Raw genomic sequence first — 26982 nt, 5'->3', positions numbered from 1 at the left:
AGAATATTATTTTAAGCGACGTCCAATATGGTTTTAGAGAGGGCATCGGAACAAATGGGCAGGTTTCAAATTTAAGTATCTTAATAGGGAAATACACCCAGGCAAAGGCAGGGAAATTTTATGTAGCATTTGTAGACCTCGCAGCCACATGTGACTGTGTAATACACAGCAAATTATGGGATATTCTGGCAGACTTGAAGGTCGATCAGGTTTTGGTCCAGTTTCTAAGACAACTATATTCAAGGGCCACCGCTAAGGTGCGGTATGGAATCAAAGGGGAGTGTACTGCGTCCTTTAAAGTGGAGAGGGGAGTGACACAAGGTTGTGTCTTGGCGCAGTTCCTGTTCACTTTACATACAAACTCTTTGGAACAGGAACTGGCAGGAAAGGCCAGAGACCCACCATACATGAACAAATGTCCGATTGTCTCCCTTCTCTACGCAGACTATGCAGTACTCATGGCCCACACACAGCTTGGTCTGCAGAAGGCCCTTGCTTCGTACACCAGTTTCATGGATGACCTGGGACTCAAATTAAATGCCCAAAAACATTTATTATGACCAGTGGGCGGGGGAGGAAAAAATGTAGCAGTCTCCCATTGGGAGATAGCAGGGTTGCCTCCAATAACACCTTCACATACCTTGGTGTCGTGTTTGAGCAGTCAGGTTTATGGGGGTCGGCAGTCGAGGCAAGGAGCCTTCTTTTTCTGAAGTCGACTGCGGTCGTGGTAAATTTTTCAAGGAAAATGGGCAAAAGACCTCCGGGTATCCTCCTAAAGATATATCAAGCAAAATGCGTGAGCATTGCGACATTTAGGGTGGGAGTTTGGGGTTTTCATGATGTATATTCTATACAATACGTGAAAAACGCTTTTTTAAGGTGTATTTTAGCAGTACCTGTCAGTTCCCCAGTTTTTAACTGCCATAGCGAGTTGGGTATTTCCTATATTACAGATGTGATTAAAAATAAAAATAAAAAAGTACAACCGGTGCTTCTTTGGCACCGTGGTTGGACCTCCAGTTTCACCGGCCTAAATAGGAAAATTATCAAGGACTCAATGAATTTGGATTATGCAAGCAAGATTACTTGGTTGAAATATGTTAAGAATTTCATGTTTGATTTGGGGCATCAAGAATATTACACTTCTCCAGAGTCAATAAATTCTATACCAAGGAAGGGATGTATGTTGTCAGCACGCATGCTTTTACAACGCATGCCTTTACCACGCAACTTTTACAACGCAAGTTGTTACAACGACTTGCGTTGGGGGGGCTGGATAGTGAATAGTTTAATTTACTATTCCAACTCCAGTCCCTGTGGATAGTAGGGAAGGTGTTGGATAGTAAATTAAACTATTCCCTATCCTAGAGAGCCCCCCAGCGCAAGTCGTTGTAACGACTTGCGTTGTAAAAGTTGCGTGGTAAAGGTAGTTCATTGTAAAAGTTGCGCTTTAAGCGCTGTTCACCCCAAGGAAGGATCTTAAAGCAATTTGCATATCCCATCTTGAGTCGCTAAGAATGGCCACCGAGATGAATAAATGTATGGTAGTCCAACATCAAATTACCTTGATTACTTATGAAATTCAACCGTACCTTTTATGTTGTACTGGGGGATATGATAGAAATCTTTTAACATGTTTTAGGTATGGCATCTTTCATCGTCTAATTAGCTATCCAAGGATGAATGATTGGTCTAGCAAACTCAGCCCCTGCCCTTGCGACAACATTTCCCCTCAAACCACTATCCACGCAATTTTATTTTGTAAACACTTTGGTAAGGATAGATCAAGATGGATTATGCCCCTTTTATAGGTCGCGGGTTGGGGGCAATGTCGTACTGCCTTATTGTATCTGTAGTTGCTGGATAGCGTGTATTGTATAGGTGTTATGGCCGGCTTTCTAAAGAACATCTTGAAAGCAAGGAAAAGAATAAATAGCTCAAATTTCTATGTAATTGAACTTGTCTGTGCTATTAGCTGTAGGGTTGCCCTGTTCTTAAATGTATTAATATGATCAGCTTAGCATTGTTTTCATCAAATGAATTGTGTAATATGTGTATATTTGTATTTATTTGTTTGCTTTTGTGATTTTAATGGCTAAAATCGAATAAAGCATATTCTGTTTCTGAATTTTGTGCATAATGTGGAATTCTTGGTGTGGGTTGTATGCATGTGGTGTGCTGTTATAATTGGTACGGTAGCCCTGGCGGCCTATTTTCAGCTGAGCTTATCAGTTATATCAGTTTAATAACTTAATATAAGCTAAAAAAGTATAATAGCAGCACATCAATGCCATTGGTACTGCCAATTTGCAGTTTTGGCAGGGGCAGTGGGAGGTGCAGGTTGCAGATGCATTCTAAGTATACCTGGGGTCCTGGCACTCACTTTTTCTTGTTTTAAATAAAACACCAGTGACAGATCATCACTGGTTGTTCCAGGCTAGTGAAGCCTGCTTCGGGGCCGCTAGAAGAGCTCTCGAGATCAGGTGGAACCAGTGACCGCATCTTGACGATGACCGTTATTTCTGACCTATAGTCCGGCTCAGGAAGGAGCCGGAATCAGTTCAGGGGAGAGGGATGAACTACTGCCTGCATGTTTTCCAAAGATCTGACCTATTGGCTGTGTTAATACTATACTATCTTGCTTCTGGTTGGAGTGTATGCACTTTCTGCAAATGAAGCTTATAAGCACACAGGACTGTGCAGCAACTAAATGGGAACATCATGAGATAAATTCCTATCTCCTACTTCATGCAAGATAACATAAAACATGCATACAAGGTATGTGCTCCCAAATAATGGTGTGTATTTAAGTACGTGCCTCGAGTGAGAACGAGTGAACAGCATGCATATTGTTTACCGAATGACAAAGCTTCAGATGTGTGGAACTAATTTAGTGCTCATTTTATCAGCAAATCTGTGAAAAACAGAACCACTTGATAAATGGCACAAAATGTCAACCTAATCCCAAAGCAGGGAGTGGAAGTAGAGATGTCATTTACTTGTAAGTAAATGTTATGCGTAGGCCGTATATTCATTAAATAGAAATAAATGGCTGCATTTGAGCTGTCTGCTCTTGATGTCTGGTTAGCGGGGGCTAGTTTAACAGGCAGCAGAGGCCATTCATTATGTGTACTTGCAAGGAAGTTCACTCACAGTGTGAAAGACTGGACCCTCCTACCCCCTTTTTAAGGTTTCGCCCTGGGCGTTGCAACTGCGTAGCAGTTGCTCCGCCCACGGCGAAACCTCATGATCCTACATATGTACTTTGGTTCCGCCTCTGTCTACCATTGGCTAGCTCCATAAATGGAGGCTAGCCATTGGGAGACAGAGGCTGTCAATCACACTTTCTCGTGAAAACGCGATTCGGGGGGCGTTTCTGGGACTTTTTTTAAGTCCCGCCCCTTTGTCCCGGGCCGCGCTGTCATTGGCTGCCGGCCCGGGACACCCCCGTGACGTCATTCCCCGGGCCGCGCTGTGATTGGCTGGCCGGCCCGGGACCTGACTTGTTCCCTTCTGTGACAGCTCTCTGTGTCTTAACCCGGTGCTGGGTGTCTGTCTTCACAGGTTTTTTTGCTCTCCTGTCTGAGCGTCCATCTATGTGATGTTATAGGACCGTATCTGTGACTGATTTGTGTGTCTTAACCGGCGCTGGGTGTCTGTCTTCATGTTTCTTTCTGTACTGTCTGTGCGTCTATCTATGTGCGTATCTATGTGCTCACACAGATGCTGGGCATCTGGCAATGTTATAGGACCCCCTTCTGTGACTGGTCTGTGTGTCTTAACCCGGTGTCAGGTGTCTGTCTTCGTGTTTCTTTCTGTACTGTATGTGCCTCCATCTATGTGCCTCGCACATATGCTGGGAGTTTAGCCCTGTTCTGGGTTTCCCTTCTGTGATGCTCGCACAGGGGCGAGGCCGGGTGTCTGCCCAGGGACCAATTTCTCTCATCCCTCGTCATTCTGCCTACAGGGACCCATGGGGCACTTGAAAACCTCTACGTCGTTGCCTCTTTTTTTTTTTGCGATATCTCGCGCGAGCAGCTTTCCAGCGATGCACCCCGCCCCCGGGCAAAATAAAAGAAGAAAAATTATCCCTCCGACATTTCTCTCCGGCGTTTTTTTTTTCTTTCTACTTCAGAGGCTGCCGCTTAACGAACGCGCGCAGAATTAACGGCTTCTTAATAGACTGGGGGCGTTTTCGCTGGCCCTCCCCAGACATTCAGCGTGGAGGTAGGAACAGGATATGTATTTAATACGGGCGACCTCGATGTGGCTAGGAAGGCTTTACTTACCTCGAAAGGGAGTTCGCAGAAAAACAGAACCTGACCAGCAGAAATTTCAGGACTGGATTGGAAAAACGTACCCCCCACCCCCTTTACCCTCCTGGATGATGCCAACACTCCTTGGAAAAACAACTGATGCAAGGGTGCGTCTGTCGCGGTCAAACTGTACAAAGATACATTGACAGATAGGAACTGGTGACGAGGACAATAAAAAAGCGTCCCCATTATTGTTACTTCACGTGCAACGGAATGTATATATGTGTGTAGAGGTGCCGCACAAAAAAAAAACTGCACACATCACTGTCGCAAAATATACATCCTGATATATAAATCTGTTTTAAGACGCCCCTGGCAATATTATCCCCAGAGCTTCCATGCTTTAAAAACAAGCATTTACAATGCAACGGTTTCGCCTTTGGAAAAGTTAGAGCTATTTGCAATGTAAATGACAATGCCATTTATTTATCTGTTTTCAAAACCAACACATAAATACAAATTGTCATTTACAATGCCAATAGCTTAAACTTTTCCAAAGGCGAAACCGTTGCATTGTAAATGCTTGTTGAAATTGTATACACACAGCAAGCTTGACCCGAAGGTATTGGAGAGGTTTACCTGAGCATCAGTTATATTACGCAAACTCAGGCGCCTTTTTTTTAGGCAAAAGGAGATTAAGGGCTATATGTATCGAAATTGTAAATTGCGAATACCTAATACAGAATTCCTGAGAATAGCAATTAGGTAATGTAGTATACCATGTATGAAACTCAAATAGTAAGAGAAGGCGATTCCTGGGGGTACGCAAATTATTCTACCTCATTAATATTAACGAGGTAGATTGCAATTTGCGACCCCTTAGGAATCACAAAAATCACGGGTATGGTGGCCTGCTGAGGTCAGCAGACCACCATGTATATGATTGCTTTTAAATAAAGCAATATTTTATTTTTGTAAAGCAGCCGGTTTTCCTTAAAGGAAAATGAGATGCTTTACAAAAAAGTAAAATGAACAGTTTTCTTTACATTTTTTAAGAGTAGGCTGTGGTCCGTAGGACCATTGCCTGCTCTTAAATAACGCTGTAACAAACATTCACAGAGGGGTAGGGGTCCCTTGGGGAGCCCTTCCCATTTGCGAATGGTTACCACCTACTGAAAGTAGGTGGTAAATTTGAATGTTTCGCGACCGCATTTCAGTCACAAAACATTCCTACATACCGATGCGACCCATTTTGCAATTGAGTAACAGGTTACCGAAATCGCAAAATAGGGTTTGCTGAATCTGAAGAGCAATTTTTGCATTCGCAAACTGGCCATTTTCGAATGCAAAAATGCTTGATGCATGTGCCCCAAAGGGATTTGACCACAATGGCAGGATTTTGAGCTAACGCAAGACTCGAACCTGGTTCGAAAATTTGAAGCTCTGAGTTTGCACATGCCCCAAAGCTGCTCCGATCAAGTTCAGTGCTTGAGAATCTTCTAGTGTCGGCATGAGAGAGCCACCCAAACCGGCTTGCTCTTTTCCTCTCTTGGGAGTTTTTTTGACCGCAGAGTCACAGAAAGGTATCCTAGTGCAGCAGTGCTCACCAGCTTCCATTCACGCCCAAATCCTAGCAGCAACACTAACCATTCTTCCAAGGTGGACCTAGTATAAGGCCCAACTACCCAAACAAAAATAATAAAAGCAAGGGTAGCCTACAAAATGAGGACTCACTGCAAAAAAGACATAGCCTATTATTTGGTGACCAGACTATTCACAGTTTTTATGTGACCTGGATGTACTGAGATTACAGATAAATGACATATCTTAAAAGATCACAGCACAGAAAACGGGCACAAGGCTAAAATCATGAACGAACTCGGTAAGTAGTTACCACTGGCAGTTGTCACCTTATCAAAAAGCATGACTAAATTTAGCAAATATGAGGCAATCCAACGTGGTGGTGTTGTGTTATGCCACTGACTTATAGTTTTCTTTTTGTTTTGCCTAGGAGAATACTGGGTATGTTAATATGGTACAGTGGTTTTGTGGTGCACTGGGGCCCACTTTGCCAGAGTGGTGTGGTGCCGAGATGAAGCACTGCGCTCGCTCCTCAGACTTGCCAGTATGAAACCATGTCCCACACGAAAAAAAATATATATATAGCCCCAGACACAGAGCGATAAGCTCCAAAGGGGAACGATAGAAGTAGTACGGTGTTGCACCCTAGGTTTTAACAACCAACTTAGAGGAGGGACAAAGAAGAAAGATTACCCACTAGAAAGCAAGCCTTTTTAACTGACGATGCAAGTTACCAATAAAAATCCAGTAGGTGAGCTAGAAACCCATACACTGAATACAGCATGTCGAGAGACAGTGCACGCGCGCCGCTAAGGTTCAACCTAAAAATGATAATGCTTTTGTCGATGAGAAGAAAACTTAGTTGTATCATACTGTTATCATGAGTTTGCTTTACACAACTTGTTTTGGAGAGCCCACTAAGCAAGGTCAGTGACGAAGGTGGGCACAGTTGCCCAAGATTGGGTTGCTATGAGCACATATATGGAGAACAATCCATGATTTCAATAGTTAAACCATCAAACAAAACGATTGAACCTAGGTCTAGATCTTTCTGAAACTGAATTGCAGACTTGTCAACTTCTAGAAACATTTCAATGTGTGTGAGAAGGATGACCAGGAGAAATCAAGGAGACAGCAGCATCAGGATAGTGGCCAGGGCCTTAGATCAGAGGCATGGAAACAGAGGCATGGGAGCAAATGAAAGATAATAAAATTACCCCAGCGCGTCCTGGGTGGATAATTAAGAGGCAGCCATAATTGGTGTGCAGATGGCCCTGCATTCATCTGAATCTCTGTGCCAATTCTCCTGCTGCATGATTGACAGCTAAACTGCAACCTGTAGACCAGTGGCTTAGCTAGACAGAGTCCCTGCCTTTAAGTCCCTACAGCTGCCGCATGTTGGAGCGGGGGGCGGGGTTGCTGGCGATGATTCCTGCTTTTGCATTCCTATGGTAAACGCATGGTTGGGGGGAGGCTATTGTCCCCCCAAAACGCGTGCCCCTACCTTGCTACACCAGTGCTGTAGACCGTTTCCGGATGGGGCTCTAATGGGGAAGGGGTTACTGAGAAGTAGAGGGCTTTATGCTGAGCAATGTCTAAGTGCCCCTGCTCCACACATAGCCCAACGCACCACCCGATCAGAAAAAAAATCATCTGAGGCTACTGCTGATGCTCTGGGGATGGTGCAAAAGCTGTAATGGAAATCAACTGTTCACATGAGCTGGAAAACCACTCTGTCAATGGTCTCCTGCTCACTCTTTCTCTCATTGTGTGATGTCAAAACCGTGTGACACACATCGGCATCATGTTGGTTGACAGACCAGTGACTGATGGTTTGAGAGTGAGTGAATATAGAAATTCGAGTTAATTGAGAGGAAATGTTCCAAACACTTATGTTTTCTAAATGCCTCATGGTCCAGACATTAAAATATGGCTGGGTGTCCATCTTACATCATTGGAGCATTAGACCAAAAGGAAGTATCTTTCTTGGAAGTGGAAACTTGAAACCAATTCCTGGAGCCAGATACAGGGTGGGAATGGTGGATGGGATTGCAAAATGAAAATGAGAAAACGTTTAACATAGATTCAAATTTGAATGATTTGTTAGCAATTCAATGTGAGTTATATTTAATGGTTTCAGCAATTTTGTGCTGAATAGAAATATATGAGTACGAGGAGCAGTACAAGAGGAAACCTCTTATGTATTCTTAGATGCCTTTTTGAATCTGCCCCTAAACGACCAACTTCCCATTAGTATAATTACAAAACAGGAACACTCCTTCCAAAGTGCACTAATTAGATGTGTATTCTCCCTGCACATTCCCATTTTAAATATTTTGTGCACAATTCACAAAGACATTTAAAAGCGCATACAAAAGTGTTACAAGAGTATTAACCGGGCACTGGCCAAAATTAATGCTTCAATTACATCAGTGTATAAAACCTCTTACATCACCTCTTAGCAAAATGTCTGAAAATATTCTACTGTAAATATCTACCTCAAAAAAAGTGTACTTACAATTCCATTCTGTACACTAAAGCCCAGTTGGTACTTGAGATCAGGACGCTTTATAAGAACCGTGGTGACCGGAGGACAGCTGACAATGTTCAATTTGACCTGCACTAGGTTCTTCAGACCCTGCAAAAAATATCACATTTTTTAATTGAATGCTGTAAAACACTTTACTAAGTAAAAAAGTGATATATAAAAAATGAATAGGACATTTGCACTTTACTCATATATGTTATCTTCACCTAACGCAATGGGGATCATTAGCTGACTTTGTTGGATGAAAGACTAAACTGGAACTAACAAGACAGATTCAAGTGAACTGAAGGTCTCTGGGTTGGAGCTCAGCCCTCTCAACTGTGTCGTGTCTCTGTTCAATAACGACAGATACGTGCTATGTGAGGAGCTTTATTCAGTATGTCTCCATCTGTCCCTGTCCCTACTCTAACTGCCCTCCCATTCCGGTTCCCTGCTCCTCCCTTTCCTGCTCCTCCCACGAATCTATCCCAAGCACTAGACTGCTGCACACGATACTACATCTCCCCTTTCTTAACAAAATAGAATTAACTTCAAACATGTTTATAGTTCCTTGACTGGCCACACAGGTCTGCGGAGTGTCCGCATGGGTCATCGACGCGTTGCCGTTCCAGGCCTTGACTCAGTCAGCTCTCCAGGCATTGGCAAGGTATAGTCTGTTGGAGACACTGCATTGTTCGAGCTGTCGGCCGCCTTGACAAGAGTATCCTTGACTGTGGGAGTGCGCCTTTGAAAATGCGAGACATTGTGTGTGATCCTCTGGTTCTCAGATTCGTTGCGATTTCCAATAATCTTCCGAGTCATCCACTCATTTACAGATTCTGACGCAATCGTGGTTGCCTTTTGTGAAATGACGGTTGATAGCTCAGCCCGATGACGGCAATCTGTCTTTCTTGGTAGCCCTCGTTCGACTGGCGCTCGATCTCCTTCAAGAGTGGACGGTGTTCTGGTTCTCTTTCGAACATCTGCATGAGTTTTTGCTTCCTTTTGTCTCATCCGGTCGGGGGCAGCAATGTCCTCTTGTTCAGAGTCGTGCATATCAGGCAGTAAGGCAATCTCTGACATGGGTGGCTCGGTTTGGTCTTGGGGCTCATTTGTTGACCCTGTTTGTCTGACCCACTTCCATTCGCATTTGGGACTGGTGGACTCTTTAATCATCCGGGCATGTGTATGTTTCTTCCTTATCCACCCATTTTGCCTTCCTTGCCGAGTGGCAGGATAGTCCTTTCTCACCTAGTGTGTGCTGTCCCGTATATCTGGTTTCCTTCTGCAAGCGCGTTGAGTCAGCCTCGCTGACCCCTTCAGGGGTGCCGATATATTGTTTTTGTCTTGAAATAATTGTGACTGACATGACGTGTTGTATTGTGGGGTGATGAAATATTCTGAGTCATTGGCGTGAGATATGCTGCTCTGGACGGGGAGAATGTTCTCTGATTCTATTGTGCATTTTGGTGATTGGTGCCATGAGCATTGTAAGGACCTTGACTCGGTTGACCGGAATGACCGTACAGACATTTTTTCTGAATTGGAGGAGCCTTTTGCTGATTTCCTCTGAAAACATTTCTTTGAGAGCGTTTTGACTGATACATTTCTTGAGCTGGTAGTCTGTGATGACATGCTCCTGGAGTCGGAGTCATCTGTAAGACATTTTTGTGAGTGTAGCTTTTGAGGTGTCTTTTGTGTTATTGCTGTGGATAGGTTATTTGCTAGCCACGCATTTATTTCTTTGGTCTGGTCGTGGAGCATTTGGTCTCTACCTCTCTCACATGACATTAACTGTCTCTTCCCAGTTTTCTCATTGTCGTGGATGTCTTTAGTGCACATGCCTATCCCTTTCCGGTGCCTGAGTGGCTTACCATGCCTCATGTGATTTGTTTCTTCTTCTCGTTTGTTGGGTGCACTAACGGCAGTGACACTTGTGTAATGTGTCTTCCTGCTTGGTGCTTCTTCAGAAGTGTCTACAACATTTGATGGGCAGTGGGTTGCTCGAGTGTGTTCGTATACCGGTGTCCAGAGTTGGCGTGACTCGTCCACTCGTCTGTATTTGGTCCTTTCCAAATATCCATTGAGCAGACTGTCATCTGTCCCCTTTGTGTGGTCTGTCTCACTTGATGCTCCATCCGAATAGTTTGTGATGTCTGTTGAGTGATTCAATGAAGACGTATCAGTGAGGCTGTCGTAATCATCCTTCACTGCCTTTTGTATTGTTAACTCAGGGTGTTTCACGTCACTTGGTTTCTTCCGCTGTCTTGTCTCTATTCTGCCTTCGCCCTCCCTCTTTCTGGTTTTGTTTGTTACTTGGGCTTTTTCCACAGACATGAGAGACGTCTCCATTCCTTTATCTTCGTGACTTGCATTCGGGTGCAGTTCTTTTGCTGATTGTCTTGCTTTAACCCGCTCTCCAACGTCAGCCCTCCTGATGATTTCTTGTAGCGAGAACTGCCCTTGAAGGATCTTGCGTTTTGTTTCAGGTTTTGAGCAACCTTCAATTACCCGGAATCGAACTGCTTCCTCATCTGTAAATGTGTTGAAATGGCAGTGGTGCACTAGACTTTGTAGCCTTGTTATGAAGTTTGGTAATGATTCTCCGGGTTCCTGCCGTGCCACGTTGAAGGCGATGCGTTCATGATCCACGTCGTCCTTTGTGTTGAAATGAGCGCGTAGCGTCTCTTTGAGTTTTCCATATGTCTCTGTGTCTTTTGCTGAAAATGTTCTGATTAAGCGTCGGCCTTCGTGACCTACAAGCTGAAGTAGCAATAGTAGACATTTTCCGTCCCTTCGCTCACCGGTTGTTTCAAGAAAGTCATCCAGAGATTCCAGCGACCTGTTCCATTGGTGACCCAAACTCTGATTGTTGGTCTGCGTCACTGGGGGTGGTATTTCAATGCAGGGTTTGGATGTGTGTGTTTTTTCTCTCACCGACATGATGGTGAAATGTATAACAATTTCACAGGACTGTTCCCTTTTCTTCCTGCCTTCTTTTGCTGACCCCCCCTCGGCCGATAGTCTTTGTTTGGTCGTTTCCTTTCGTTTTGGTAAGATTCGCTACGCTCGGGTGACTATTGTATGTTGTCCGCCCCTGGCGTGACTGTCTCGGTATGCTTCAGTGAGTTAGAAATGGGGGTGGGGTCGCACACTACTCACACACCGGCGGTGTCGCCCCTAAGGACTCTGGTAAATGTAGTAAAGTGTTCGCGATGCATCATCTTTCGATCTTCTGCTATCTTCGCTGTCTTCGCCATCCCTGGACACGTGTTTCGAGGTATTACCCCTCATCAGCAGGGATAGGCCGTGTACTGGGGTTGCCGATGGCTGCCAATATCTGCCAGGTATAGTACCACTCAGGCGCGTAGGTGCGGGATCCCAGGCTCGTCAGCCCGCTGCTCAAGGGAGCTTTAAAGTTACAAATGGGGGTGGGGTCGCACACTACTCACACACCGGCGGTGTCGCCCCTAAGGACTCTGGTCAATGTAGTAAAGTGTTCGCGATGCATCATCTTTCGATCTTCTGCTATCTTCGCTGTCTTCGCCATCCCTGGACACGTGTTTCGGGGTATTACCCCTCATCAGCAGGGATAGGCCGTGTACTGGGGTTGCCGATGGCTGCCAATATCTGCCAGGTATAGTACCACTCAGGCGCGTAGGTGCGGGATCCCAGGCTCGTCAGCCCGCTGCTCAAGGGAGCTTTAAAGTTACAAATGGGGGTGGGGTCGCACACTACTCACACACCGGCGGTGTCGCCCCTAAGGACTCTGGTCAATGTAGTAAAGTGTTCGCGATGCATCATCTTTCGATCTTCTGCTATCTTCGCTGTCTTCGCCATCCCTGGACACGTGTTTCGGGGTATTACCCCTCATCAGCAGGGATAGGCCGTGTACTGGGGTTGCCGATGGCTGCCAATATCTGCCAGGTATAGTACCACTCAGGCGCGTAGGTGCGGGATCCCAGGCTCGTCAGCCCGCTGCTCAAGGGAGCTTTAAAGTTACAAATGGGGGTGGGGTAGCACACTACTCACACACCGGCGGTGTCGCCCCTAAGGACTCTGGTCAATGTAGTAAAGTGTTCGCGATGCATCATCTTTCGATCTTCTGCTATCTTCGCTGTCTTCGCCATCCCTGGACACCTGTTTTGGGGTATTACCCCTCATCAGCAGGGATAGGCCGTGTACTGGGGTTGCCGATGGCTGCCAATATCTGCCAGGTATAGTACCACTCAGGCGCGTAGGTGCGGGATCCCAGGCTCGTCAGCCCGCTGCTCAAGGGAGCTTTAAAGTTACAAATGGGGGTGGGGTCGCACACTACTCACACACCGGCGGTGTCGCCCCTAAGGACTCTGGTCAATGTAGTAAAGTGTTCGCGATGCATCATCTTTCGATCTTCTGCTATCTTCGCTGTCTTCGCCATCCCTGGACACGTGTTTCGGGGTATTACCCCTCATCAGCAGGGATAGGCCGTGTACTGGGGTTGCCGATGGCTGCCAATATCTGCCAGGTATAGTACCACTCAGGCGCGTAGGTGCGGGATCCCAGGCTCGTCAGCCCGCTGCTCAAGGGAGCTTTAAAGTTACAAATGGGGGTGGGGTCGCACACTACTCACACACCGGCGGTGTCGCCCCTAAGGACTCTGGTCAATGTAGTAAAGTGTTCGCGATGCATCATCTTTCGATCTTCTGCTATCTTCGCTGTCTTCGCCATCCCTGGACATGTGTTTCGGGGTATTACCCCTCATCAGCAGGGATAGGCCGTGTACTGGGGTTGCCGATGGCTGCCAATATCTGCCAGGTATAGTACCACTCAGGCGCGTAGGTGCGGGATCCCAGGCTCGTCAGCCAGCTGCTCAAGGGAGCTTTAAAGTTACAAATTGGGGTGGGGTCGCACACTACTCACACACCGGCGGTGTCGCCCCTAAGGACTCTGGTCAATGTAGTAAAGTGTTCGCGATGCATCATCTTTCGATCTTCTGCTATCTTCGCTGTCTTCGCCATCCCTGGACACGTGTTTCGGGGTATTACCCCTCATCAGCAGGGATAGGCCGTGTACTGGGGTTGCCGATGGCTGCCAATATCTGCCAGGTATAGTACCACTCAGGCGCGTAGGTGCGGGATCCCAGGCTCGTCAGCCCGCTGCTCAAGGGAGCTTTAAAGTTACAAATGGGGGTGGGGTCGCACACTACTCACACACCGGCGGTGTCGCCCCTAAGGACTCTGGTCAATGTAGTAAAGTGTTCGCGATGCATCATCTTTCGATCTTCTGCTATCTTCGCTGTCTTCGCCATCCCTGGACACGTGTTTCGGGGTGTTACCCCTCATCAGCAGGGATAGGCCGTGTACTGGGGTTGCCGATGGCTGCCAATATCTGCCAGGTATAGTACCACTCAGGCGCGTAGGTGCGGGATCCCAGGCTCGTCAGCCAGCTGCTCAAGGGAGCTTTAAAGTTACAAATGGGGGTGGGGTCGCAAACTACTCACACACCGGCGGTGTCGCCCCTAAGGACTCTGGTCAATGTAGTAAAGTGTTCGCGATGCATCATCTTTCGATCTTCTGCTAGCAGAGAATCGAAAGAAGATGCATCGCGGAACACATAACTACCTTTACCACAGTCCTTAGGGGCGATACCACTGGTGTGTGAGTAGTGTGCGACCCCACCCCCAATTGTAATGTTAAAGCTCCCTCGAGCAGTTGGCTGACGAGCCTGGGACCCCGCACCTACGTGCCTGAGTGGTACTAAACCTGGCAGATATTTGGCAGCCACCGGCAACCCCAGAACACGGCCTATCCCTGCTGAAGAGGGGTGATACCCCGAAACACGTGTCCAGGAATGGCGAAGACAGCGAAGATAGCAGAGAATCGAAAGAAGATGCATCGCGGAACACATAACTACATTTACCACAGTCCTTAGGGGCGATACCACTGGTGTGTGAGTAGTGTGCGACCCCACCCCCAATTGTAATGTTAAAGCTCCCTCGAGCAGTTGGCTGACGAGCCTGGGACCCCGCACCTACGTGCCTGAGTGGTACTAAACCTGGCAGATATTTGGCAGCCACCGGCAACCCCAGAACACGGCCTATCCCTGCTGAAGAGGGGTGATACCTCGAAACACGTGTCCAGGGATGGCGAAGACAGCGAAGATAGCAGAGAATCGAAAGAAGATGCATCGCGGAACACATAACTACATTTACCACAGTCCTTAGGGGCGATACCACTGGTGTGTGAGTAGTGTGCGACCCCACCCCCAATTGTAATGTTAAAGCTCCCTCGAGCAGTTGGCTGACGAGCCTGGGACCCCGCACCTACATGCCTGAGTGGTACTAAACCTGGCAGATATTTGGCAGCCACCGGCAACCCCAGAACACGGCCTATCCCTGCTGAAGAGGGGTGATACCCCGAAACACGTGTCCAGGGATGGCGAAGACAGCGAAGATAGCAGAGAATCGAAAGAAGATGCATCGCGGAACACATAACTACATTTACCACAGTCCTTAGGGGCGATACCACTGGTGTGTGAGTAGTGTGCGACCCCACCCCCAATTGTAATGTTAAAGCTCCCTCGAGCAGTTGGCTGACGAGCCTGGGACCACGCACCTACGTGCCTGAGTGGTACTAAACCTGGCAGATATTTGGCAGCCACCGGCAACCCCAGAACGCGGCCTATCCCTGCTGAAGAGGGGTGATACCCCGAAACACGTGTCCAGGGATGGCGAAGACAGCGAAGATAGCAGAGAATCGAAAGAAGATGCATCGTGGAACACATAACTACATTTACCACAGTCCTTAGGGGCGATACCACTGGTGTGTGAGTAGTGTGCGACCCCACCCCCAATTGTAATGTTAAAGCTCCCTCGAGCAGTTGGCTGACGAGCCTGTGACCCCGCACCTACGTGCCTGAGTGGTACTAAACCTGGCAGATATTTGGCAGCCACCGGCAACCCCAGAACACGGCCTATCCCTGCTGAAGAGGGGTGATACCCCGAAACACGTGTCCAGGGATGGCGAAGACAGCGAAGATAGCAGAGAATCGAAAGAAGATGCATCGCGGAACACATAACTACATTTACCACAGTCCTTAGGGGCGATACCACTGGTGTGTGAGTAGTGTGCGACCCCACCCCCAATTGTAATGTTAAAGCTCCCTCGAGCAGTTGGCTGACGAGCCTGGGACCCCGCACCTACGTGCCTGAGTGGTACTAAACCTGGCAGATATTTGGCAGCCACCGGCAACCCCAGAACACGGCCTATCCCTGCTGAAGAGGGGTGATACCCCGAAACACGTGTCCAGGGATGGCGAAGACAGCGAAGATAGCAGAGAATCGAAAGAAGATGCATCGCGGAACACATAACTACATTAACCACAGTCCTTAGGGGCGATACCACTGGTGTGTGAGTAGTGTGCGACCCCACCCCCAATTGTAATGTTAAAGCTCCCTCGAGCAGTTGGCTGACGAGCCTGGGACCCCGCACCTACGTGCCTGAGTGGTACTAAACCTGGCAGATATTTGGCAGCCACCGGCAACCCCAGAACACGGCCTATCCCTGCTGAAGAGGGGTGATACTCCGAAACACGTGTCCAGGGATGGGGAAGACAGCGAAGATAGCAGAGAATCGAAAGAAGATGCATCGCGGAACACATAACTACATTTACCACAGTCCTTAGGGGCGATACCACTGGTGTGTGAGTAGTGTGCGACCCCACCCCCAATTGTAATGTTAAAGCTCCCTCGAGCAGTTGGCTGACGAGCCTGGGACCCCGCACCTACGTGCCTGAGTGGTGCTAAACCTGGCAGATATTTGGCAGCCACCGGCAACCCCAGAACACGGCCTATCCCTGCTGAAGAGGGGTGATACCCCGAAACACGTGTCCAGGGATGGCGAAGACAGCGAAGATAGCAGAGAATCGAAAGAAGATGCATCGCGGAACACATAACTACATTTACCACAGTCCTTAGGGGCGATACCACTGGTGTGTGAGTAGTGTGCGACCCCACCCCCAATTGTAATGTTAAAGCTCCCTCGAGCAGTTGGCTGACGAGCCTGGGACCCCGCACCTACGTGCCTGAGTGGTACTAAACCTGGCAGATATTTGGCAGCCACCGGCAACCCCAGAACACGGCCTATCCCTGCTGAAGAGGGGTGATACCCCGAAACACGTGTCCAGGGATGGCGAAGACAGCGAAGATAGCAGAGAATCGAAAGAAGATGCATCGCGGAACACATAACTACATTTACCACAGTCCTTAGGGGCGATACCACTGGTGTGTGAGTAGTGTGCGACCCCACCCCCAATTGTAATGTTAAAGCTCCCTCGGGCAGTTGGCTGACGAGCCTGGGACCCCGCACCTACGTGCCTGAGTGGTACTAAACCTGGCAGATATTTGACAGCCACCGGCAACCCCAGAACACGGCCTATCCCTGCTGAAGAGGGGTGATACCCCGAAAAACGTGTCCAGGGATGGCGAAGACAGCGAAGATAGCAGAGAATCGAAAGAAGATGCATCGCGGAACACATAACTACATTTACCACAGTCCTTAGGGGCGATACCACTGGTGTGTGAGTAGTGTGTGACCCCACCCCCAATTGTAATGTTAAAGCTCCCTCGAGCAGTTGGCTGACGAGCCTGGGACCCCGCACCTACGTGCCTGAGTGGTACTAAACCTGGCAGATATTTGGCAGCCACCGGCAACCCCAGAACACGGCCTATCCCTGCTGAAGAGGGGTGATACCCCGAAACACGTGTCCAGGGATGGCGAAGACAGCGAAGATAGCAGAGAATCGAAAGAAGATGCATCGCGGAACACATAACTACATTTACCACAGTCCTTAGGGGCGATACCACTGGTGTGTGAGTAGTGTGCGACCCCACCCCCAATTGTAATGTTAAAGCTCCCTCGAGCAGTTGGCTGACGAGCCTGGGACCCCGCACCTACGTGCCTGAGTGGTACTAAACCTGGCAGATATTTGGCAGCCACCGGCAACCCCAGAACACGGCCTATCCCTGCTGAAGAGGGGTGATACCCCGAATCACGTGTCCAGGGATGGCGAAGACAGCGAAGATAGCAGAGAATCGAAAGAAGATGCATCGCGGAACACATAACTACATTTACCACAGTCCTTAGGGGCGATACCACTGGTGTGTGAGTAGTGTGCGACCCCACCCCCAATTGTAATGTTAAAGCTCCCTCGAGCAGTTGGCTGACGAGCCTGGGACCCCGCACCTACGTGCCTGAGTGGTACTAAACCTGGCAGATATTTGGCAGCCACCGGCAACCCCAGAACACGGCCTATCCCTGCTGAAGAGGGGTGATACCCCGAAACACGTGTCCAGGGATGGCGAAGACAGCGAAGATTGCAGAGAATCGAAAGAAGATGCATCGCGGAACACATAACTACATTTACCACAGTCCTTAGGGGCGATACCACTGGTGTGTGAGTAGTGTGCGACCCCACCCCCAATTGTAATGTTAAAGCTCCCTCGAGCAGTTGGCTGACGAGCCTGGGACCCCGCACCTACGTGCCTGAGTGGTACTAAACCTGGCAGATATTTGGCAGCCACCGGCAACCCCAGAACACGGCCTATCCCTGCTGAAGAGGGGTGATACCCAGAAAAACGTGTCCAGGGATGGCGAAGACAGCGAAGATAGCAGAGAATCGAAAGAAGAGGCATCGCGGAACACATAACTACATTTACCACAGTCCTTAGGGGCGATACCACTGGTGTGTGAGTAGTGTGCGACCCCACCCCCAATTGTAATGTTAAAGCTCCCTCGAGCAGTTGGCTGACGAGCCTGGGACCCCGCACCTACGTGCCTGAGTGGTACTAAACCTGGCAGATATTTGGCAGCCACCGGCAACCCCAGAACACGGCCTATCCCTGCTGAAGAGGGGTGATACCCCGAAACACGTGTCCAGGGATGGCGAAGACAGCGAAGATAGCAGAGAATCGAAAGAAGATGCATCGCGGAACACATAACTACATTTACCACAGTCCTTAGGGGCGATACCACTGGTGTGTGAGTAGTGTGCGACCCCACCCCCAATTGTAATGTTAAAGCTCCCTCAAGCAGTTGGCTGACGAGCCTGGGACCCCGCACCTACGTGCCTGAGTCGTACTAAACCTGGCAGATATTTGGCAGCCACCGGCAACCCCAGAACACGGCCTATCCCTGCTGAAGAGGGGTGATACCCCGAAACACGGGTCCAGGGATGGCGAAGACAGTGAAGATAGCAGAGAATCGAAAGAAGATGCATCGCGGAACACATAACTACATTTACCACAGTCCTTAGGGGCGATACCACTGGTGTGTGAGTAGTGTGCAACCCCACCCCCAATTGTAATGCTTCAGTGAGTTAGGCTTGGATCTCCTGAGGTCAGATGGCCACCATTCAGCTGCACCATGCGTGACTCGTGGCTCTGCGAATTCCCGCTTTCGCTTCCTCTACCTTTAATTATTTGTCTTCACGTGGTTCTGAAGTTTACTTTGGTACTTGCCTTTGCTCGTGCTTGTTCCGTTCGGGATCTGCATTTGCTTGTGTTTGTTGTATTCGAGGTTTTGTATTGGCTTGTGCTTGCTGTGTTTATCGTTGCCTTGACTTGCGCTTGCTGCTAAAGTCGCTTCGATTCATCACACTTCTTGTTGCTCGTATCAGTTATTGATTGTGCTCAGGTCATCTTTGTTAGTTACTTGTGCTTGTTTACATATTGTGCTTCTTGCATTTACTCGTGGTTGCTTGCGTTGGCTCTGGTGTTTGCTCGTGTTTCCACCCTTTTTTTTTGCATATGTTTGTTTACTTGTTCAGCCTCTTGCATTGGCTTGTGCTTGTTGTATGTCTGGTCCCTTTTATTCCTTTCACCACTTGTTGTTTGTACTTGTGCTTGTTTTCTTCTTTCCCTTTTGCATTTACTTGGGTTTGTTGATTTTGTTCTCTTGCAGTCGCTCGTGTTTGTTCACTTTATTGTTGTCCGTACTCGTGCTTGTTTGTCTTTATTGTTGTTTTTGCTCATGCTTATTTTCTTATTCTGTCCCTTGCATTTGCATGTGCTTATTCTGTTTGCTATTGCCAGTGCTTGTTCATTGCATTTATCAGTGCTTGTTTATTCTGTGCGCCAATGCTTGTTTCCTACGTTTTTTTTGTGTCAATGCTCATTTCCAAGCTCTGCTTGCCTGACTTGAAGATGGCCGCTTGGGCATTTGAACAGGGGTGTCTCTACAGGCTGCCTGACTTCAAGATGGCCGCCGTCACAGAAGTCTCAGTTCACACAAGAATTCCTCTCCATTCATTCCAATCAGTGCCGATTCGAACAGGACTCACCGACAGCCGGTCTCAGAGGCAGCAACTCTTCTCCAGGTCCCCACACCTTTTTACAGCGCCGCAGCAATCAGGTGAGGTCGGGGTGGGCTCCCGCCTTACTTCTCTTGGTCACGCGCTCACTCGGCGACCGCCTGCCAAATCTCACGCATCGGGGGTGAGATCCCGATGTCGGCGCCGAGTGGCGCTCGAAGTCAGTCTTCTTTGGCGCTCGACAGCGCTGGTCAGTAGGACCCTTCTTGGGCCCCAGGCAGCATCAGAGACGCTCCTTAGTCACCGGAGCGGTAGGCAGAGTCGGGGTGGGCTCCCGACCTCTCCTCATGCAGTGCGTGCCGACTTGCACGCATCGGGGGTGAGCCGCGTTTTGGCGCGACCGGATACGCCTCTTCAAAGCGCCCCAGCGCTTGCTGTCATTTGCTCCCTCTAGGCTCTACGCAGTTACCGGACTGTGGAGCAGGGGCAGCTACCGCTGGCCTCTTGATCTGGGTGGCGGCCTCGTATTTCAACGGTGTTTTTTTTTTTTCTCCTCTCTTCACGCTGCACAAGACAGGACACTCCTTCAGGGGTTCTGTGGGTGGCTGCTACACCATCCCACCCTCGTCGCCAGTTGTCGTGTCTCTGTTCAATAACGACAGACACGTGCTATGTATTTACTGAGGAGCATTATTCAGTATGTCTCCTTCTGTCCCTGTCCCTACTCTAACTGCCTTCCCATTCCGGTTCCCTGCTCCTCCCTTTCCTGCTCCTCCCACGAATCTATCCCAAACACTAGACTGCTGCACACGATACTACAAACTGTGTGACCACCTTCCAGCTATCTTGTCGGCCATGCATTGTACATGAAGCACTGCACTTGTTTCACCTTTAGAACTGCTTTTCCAGCAGCTAAGGACGGCGTTTTGTAGGATTTTAGGTCTAACCAGAGCGAGGCTAAACACAGACACTATAGATCTCAGTACTTAATTTACACATAAAATGTGTTGTTTCTCAAACTTTTTCTCAGTAGGTAATGTGAACAGAGGAGGAGGTAAGCTTTACCTACAGCATCACTACTGTCCAGAACATCTGCTTACACCTCCATGCTGCCTTGCTGCCTGTGAGCAGCATGCACACCGACTGGGATAGAGAGCAATTGTTCAACGTCTATTTCCATGGTGGCACGTGGAAATAGAAGAAGGTTCGCCAATATCATGAAATTGTGACAAATCACTATATTGGTTGTCTTGCTATATCTTTAGCCACTGGAAATAAAAGAAGGACTAATCTGATACCGTTCTGGTAAGTTATGGCAGTCTGGGACGGAGCAGGTTGCAAAGAGTGCTGGTCCCCTAAAATAAGTGGTGGTGGTGCCACCAGCACAAATGGACAATTGATACATTTACAAAAAACTTAGAAGAAACTGCTGCTTGGTGAATTGTATTTTATTGGCCAATCGTATTAGGACTTTCTAATTAGTTCATCGACCAAACAGGTTTTTGTTTAGTGAATCCTGGTGCAAAGTGTTCAGGTGGGATTTGTGTCGGAAAGGGACCAAAGTTGCGCACCGCACTCTATTTGTTTCTTTCTGAGATGAGAGTGTTCCGTGTTTGGTGCATTGCTGTTCCCCTATAACCACCCATGGGATATGATCAAAATCCCTTTCTACAAAGAATTGTAGGCAGGGATTTGCACAAAAATCCATCGTCTCCTGGAGGTGGGCACAACAAGGTGAGTGAAGTAAGAAGTTCTTCTAAAATGAAATTTAGAGGCCAACAAAAGGGCGGTACATGAGCCACATAGAAATAGCAGAAGTGGTTGATGGTAGATGGACTGTGAAGGGGATTGTATGCGAGCTAGGATTACTGTTGAAAATGGCATATTATTTTTTTCCATAAACACCTAAAGAGTCTTTATCAAAACAGCTTCCTATGCAATGTGAAATAGACTTCGACTTTTTAATTGTTGACCCAAAGATGCACCATATTCAGTGGCTTTGAGGGGCAGGAAAACAGTGGATTTAGTAATATGTTGGACATGGGAGTGTAGTTCTATATCGACAAGTAAATTGGTGATAGTGCAGTGCCGGACTTGTTAGTGTGTGATGGAGGCGAGTGATAGATGGGAGTATGGGGTAGTACACTAGTTTTATGTAAGGATGCAGGGCTGGGGTTGATACTTGTGTGCTGGTGTTCTATTCCAGGATGGTTTGGTCTTGATGAGGTGGAAGTGTGGTATTGACAGTGGTAATGTTGTGACGGGGTGGTGGTGGTGTTTTGTTTTCTACAGAATCATGTTTAGGAATTTGCCAATAACTCCTTGCCAATAACATTAAATGTAGAGTGCAAACGGTGGCAGTACACTGCATCTTTTGTGGCACCAAATTGTCGCACTTAATTGAGGTTTTAGAGGGCATTGGTGGCAGTAATTGCCCATTATATTTCAGTGATCTCATTCCACCATAGCATCCCTCACTAAGTTATAATGAGGGCCGTGGTCGTTTTAGTACTTCTTGACAAAATTATCCTATATCTCTCCTATCCTTAGTTCCTTCTTCAAGATTCCTCACTGTTCTTGATCTCAACTGGAAAAATGAAACCTTTTTATGACTTCTGCTCCTGAAATACTTATCCCTGTAGTACCTTTTTAGGGTGCCTCAGCCAATTACCCTCAGATGACTAACATGGTTAATGTGCTTTATTACCTGACATTATTTATTTTTCCCAGGAATTCAAACAATTCCTCCTCAACATATTTAGTAATTTTCTAGGTTCCTACCAGTATCCTGTTTCAAATATCAAGACACTGATTTCTGAATCATTTACGCATGGATCAACTTCCTCTGATGGGTTTTTGAGTCCTATGTCATGGCCACTTGACCAGCAGTTCTCTGTTACCGAATGTTTGCCTGCTCCTGACAGCTTCTGTTCCTCATATGTAACCCTATGTGTACCATCACTTCATACGATGTATTTTTGTATATATACATATCTATGTATGCAAATTGATTAGGGCAGTCACCTTAAAGTACTGCGACTTAATACATTTCAGTAATTTTTTTAATTTTGGGTCCAGCTAGAGTGACGTAGAGCATTATACATTATGCAAAACTACATAAAAACACGCCTTGAACGAAAAACACGCTCTTTAATCACAACAAACCTGTAGTGATTAATTAAAAATGTTATTATAGTGCAAACTTCAATTGAATATATTATCCAGTTATTGGTCTGCAAACTTATCTCCCTGAACGTGACTTTGGTCCAATGTATGATGACAGCATCAAGGTGGGGCCCTTTAACAAACAAGTTTACATTTATTCAATGCTTTAATGCACCTAGTCCCACAGCAAAATCACACCTTTCAAGCACACATTGAACAACATATTTACCACCTTCTGCTGTAAATTAGTATCACATATAACACCACTCTTTAATAAGCACAGATTCAGCAGATGCAAAACCTACTTTTAAACGCAGCATATGGCAATGTATTCTTTTCCTTCACGGGTGTGTGCGTGAATCTGAATTTTGTTAACGCATCACAGCATTCTTTATGTTAACTAATGGAAGATAATTTTGCAGTGACACGTTTTAAAGATTTTTTGCTGGGGGGAGGGCTGTGCTCATTCCAGAAAGTTCTCTTGTCTACTATAACTCTTTTACAAAAAGTGTGTCTTCCTTTTATGCCCAAACAAAAGCTCGTGTAACGAAATTTAGGATTTGTCTTTTGTAAAATGCTGACTTCAAAGTTAAATACAATGGGCAATAATGAGCACATTGAAAAGTTAGTGCAATAGATGAGTGTCGTCCTCACTGGGATAGTAAAGCGTCTTGGTAGCCATGCTTGTTTCAGGAACCAAACGCATTTATTAGGAGAGCAAGATACAGGACAGGCAGCAGCCAGCACTGTCCCTTTCACTTACTTGTTCCAGGTTCCACCTTAGACACAGCTGTCAAAGTGGCACTTGCTCTAGCTTCTGAGCACAGACCTAACAGAGAGCTACTGCTTTCAATAATCTCTGGTAGATTAATCAGACCAATTGTTTCTCCTGTGTCCTGATAGCTGTAGGGGGAAAAGCATTCAGAGATTCTTTGGCATCGCCTGAAAAGCAAATGTCCTGCCTAAAATTACTTTCTGGAGAATATCTAGAAATTTGACTCACAGCACTTTCTGTCAAGTGCTCATGACTTTGGATATAGCACTGGCCACATGTGAATCCAAACGTGAATGATGTCAAAGAGAGATCTAGGTGCATGAGCCAAGCAGTAGTTTCTATTTTCATTAAAAGCAGTTCTCTTCGCTAATATTCATCCACCGGAAAAAGATCACAAATCAGTTGCATGCACCAAGCATTTCTCTCTGCAGGGAATCTTTGAGAGAATAGATTCCCAGTAGCTATCTTGGCCAGGCAAGAAAAGGCATCTGGGCTTTAGAAGACAAAAATGAACTAGCTCAGCTGTGCCTGCAGGAAGCATGGTGGAGCAAGCCCAATTATAACAATTTCAGTTGGTCACTCTAGTAGTCAAACTTCCTAACAATCCATAATATAGAGTGTCCTATTTAAGTCAAAATGCAGATGAATATTCTTTGATGTACATCTAGCCTCCATGCCAGCTAAATAGCTCTGTGCTCACCTGAGGTCCTCCAGGACTGAAGATTGCTCTCAGAGTACAGCTGACAGATTCCTCACTCCATGCCCAGAAACATGAGCCCTAGGAAAACTGCGCTACTGGGGATTAGATGCCTGTAAGGCCGTGATACTTTGAAGCTCTTCATGCAGCACCTCTTAGACTGTATCTTGGGGAGAGCAGATAAAAGATCCCCATAGGCTAGAATATCTGCAGCTGTGGAAATTACCGGAAACATGGTTGTGCTAATTCTGCTGTCACAATGGCAAACAATGGCACAAAACTTTCATAATTAATAAGAACCATCAATCTGACTTAGGCGTCAGACCACATTTGACCATACCTCTACATAGCACTCCCTCACAAAAGCAAACGGCTTAATGTTTCACTGAAGATACAATTTCATAGTTTTAAACTAGGCACGCCTCTGCAGAGAGGGACTATTGCAAAAATATTTATCTTGAAGCAGACGGTTCCAGCCACCACGTTCCTAGTTCTAGATTTTGGTTGCAGCTTCTTGTGCATAGGTTATTTAATCACTCTGAGATTGTTTTTATGAAATCATGCACCGTGCCAACACATGCCATGGAAATCTAATTCGGTCCTCACTTTGACCTGCCCCCCTTTGAGGGAACAGATTTTCTCAAAGTTCCTCAGATTTTCTCAGATTTCGGCAATATCCTCTAGTGTATATTATAAAAATTGTTGTTTCTGCTCCGCCAGCACTTTATGCAAGTTTGAACTCTGAGGTCAACCAAACAACCATAACAAGTGTCAACAGGAACCATGGATATACCTTGTGCTATCTCGATAATTTACTAGAGAGGCGTAGCTGTTGTGCGAGCTTGGTGAGAATATTTTTAACACTTATCCCACCAGGTTTCCTCGAGAACTTAAGTTCATAACTTTCATCAAAATGTATTAGAGTATGTGCAAAAACATTGTTGTTTTAGCAATTAGTTTTACAGTTACTAAGGTGTCCTGTTCAACTACAGTGTTTCATAGTTTCCAAACATCAGACTGCAATATTAAAAAATATTAACAATGATTTTCATACTTATGAATAAGGAATGCTCATAGATACGTACTTGTGCAAATTGGACCTCTCTATTCGCAAACTTTTTGTTTATTTGATGACGATACTGTTTTCAAACAATGGAAAGAATGTGCATAAAAGTACTAAACTTACTGAGAGATGTCAATAAGGGTTTCTCGTGGCTGAGTGGACTACAGGGACCTGTGTTCAACATCATCGTCACAGGTTCAAATCCTGGAGGATCCACTCAGCCTTTCCTCTACCTGAGGTCGATAAAGTAAGTACCATTGGGATGGGTTAAAACATCTGTTATTCAGCACCAAGATGACTACGGTTGAATGTGCGCTTCACAAATACACATGCTATGTTATGTTATATAGCCCTTGTAAAAGTGTCCTGAGTGTTCAGTTAATGAGCACAAATGTATTACAGACCAAGAACTAGTTCACAAAGGACGGCCTAAATGCTTCTACTGTCTTACTACGTCCGCCACCCTTGACCAATACCACCACCAATCCATCAAATAGAAATACAATAGTATAACACAAAAATATACAAATGAACCATTTATGATGTTTTTAACAAAATGTAACTAGATTTTGCTTCCTTATGGTAGTAGATGAAAGACACTGAACATCAGACTTATTAACCCCTCAGCTGCGCCGCCAACTTTGCGGAAGTGCGGCACTTCCGCAAAACAGGCGGGGCCGCGTCGGCCATTGGCCGACGGCAGCACCAGCGAGGTAGCGCTGTGGTCGGCCAATGGCCGACGGCAGCATGGAAGGGGTTAATAGAAGTGCAATGTAACTATCCGTTTTAAGATTTTGCATGTAAATTGAAGTTCTGTCAGTTACAACCAGCACTGTAAATGTTACAGTATGCCATTCTGGACTGCATGAACTGCTCACACTTAGCAATTCCAAAATAGATTTTCACACTTAGGTCCTGTACATGATGAAGGTTGCAAATCCACACCAGAAGATCTCCAACCTCACTTTGGTGAAAATTGACAACTTCTTCCGGGACAGACCTCCACAGACGAGTCTTAAACTACATGTTGAGTGCCTCGTGCCAGAGATCTTTGTGCTTGCATCCATAAGTTCAGTAACATTATTGTTTTAGTGGCATACAATATATAATAAAGATATTTAATCACTTGTCTCTGTAATGCCCATTCTGATTGGAACATTAGTAATTCCATATTGCATGATCTATATGTGTGAATGTATTTCCTCATACACAAATTTGCTAAACAAGCAAAAATGCATTTGCTATTTTTTTTTTATTTCTTAACGGAGAAAATATTGTTCATTGTGAAAAAATATTTTCAGTACTTCTCCACCAACTTTGGTGTTCTTCGTTTCACCTTGCAACTCTTAAAAGAGATTTACTCCAGGCCTCGTCAAGTGTAAGGTTTTGGCAAATTCCACAATGAAAAGGGATGGACAGGAGTTTGAGAATATCTACTTCAGTTTATTTGGGTAGGTGTACACAAGCCTGTGGGTATTCTAGTCTTCGAATGCCAGTCGCTCCCAACAGCCAACCCATGTGAATAGATGTACTGACATGAAAACCTTTATGTGAGTATATTCTTTTCGGAGTGTAAAGCCAACTTTTTAAAATTCCAAAAGCAGTTTTAGACTGGTAGGAAAGGCGCCT

General features: G+C 46.4%; 1 protein-coding gene across 3 annotated transcripts in view; it reads right to left on the bottom strand.

Annotated features, from left to right (window-relative positions):
• Window positions 1–26982, bottom strand: part of APBA2 (amyloid beta precursor protein binding family A member 2) — a 1100835-nt gene that overhangs the window by 184665 nt on the left and 889188 nt on the right. For all 3 annotated transcript variants that reach the window (XM_078684922.1, XM_078684924.1, XM_078684923.1), the window contains one exon: window positions 8356–8475. In XM_078684922.1, coding sequence (XP_078541048.1) covers window positions 8356–8475 — 120 coding nt within the window. The remainder of the gene's footprint in view (window positions 1–8355; window positions 8476–26982) is intronic.

The sequence above is a fragment of the Lissotriton helveticus genome, chromosome 3_2 (assembly GCF_964261635.1).
Source record: "Lissotriton helveticus chromosome 3_2, aLisHel1.1, whole genome shotgun sequence".
Taxonomy (NCBI): Eukaryota; Metazoa; Chordata; class Amphibia; order Caudata; family Salamandridae; genus Lissotriton; species Lissotriton helveticus.
Note: the sequence above shows the minus strand (reverse complement) of the source record. Positions and strands in the feature narration are given on the sequence as shown.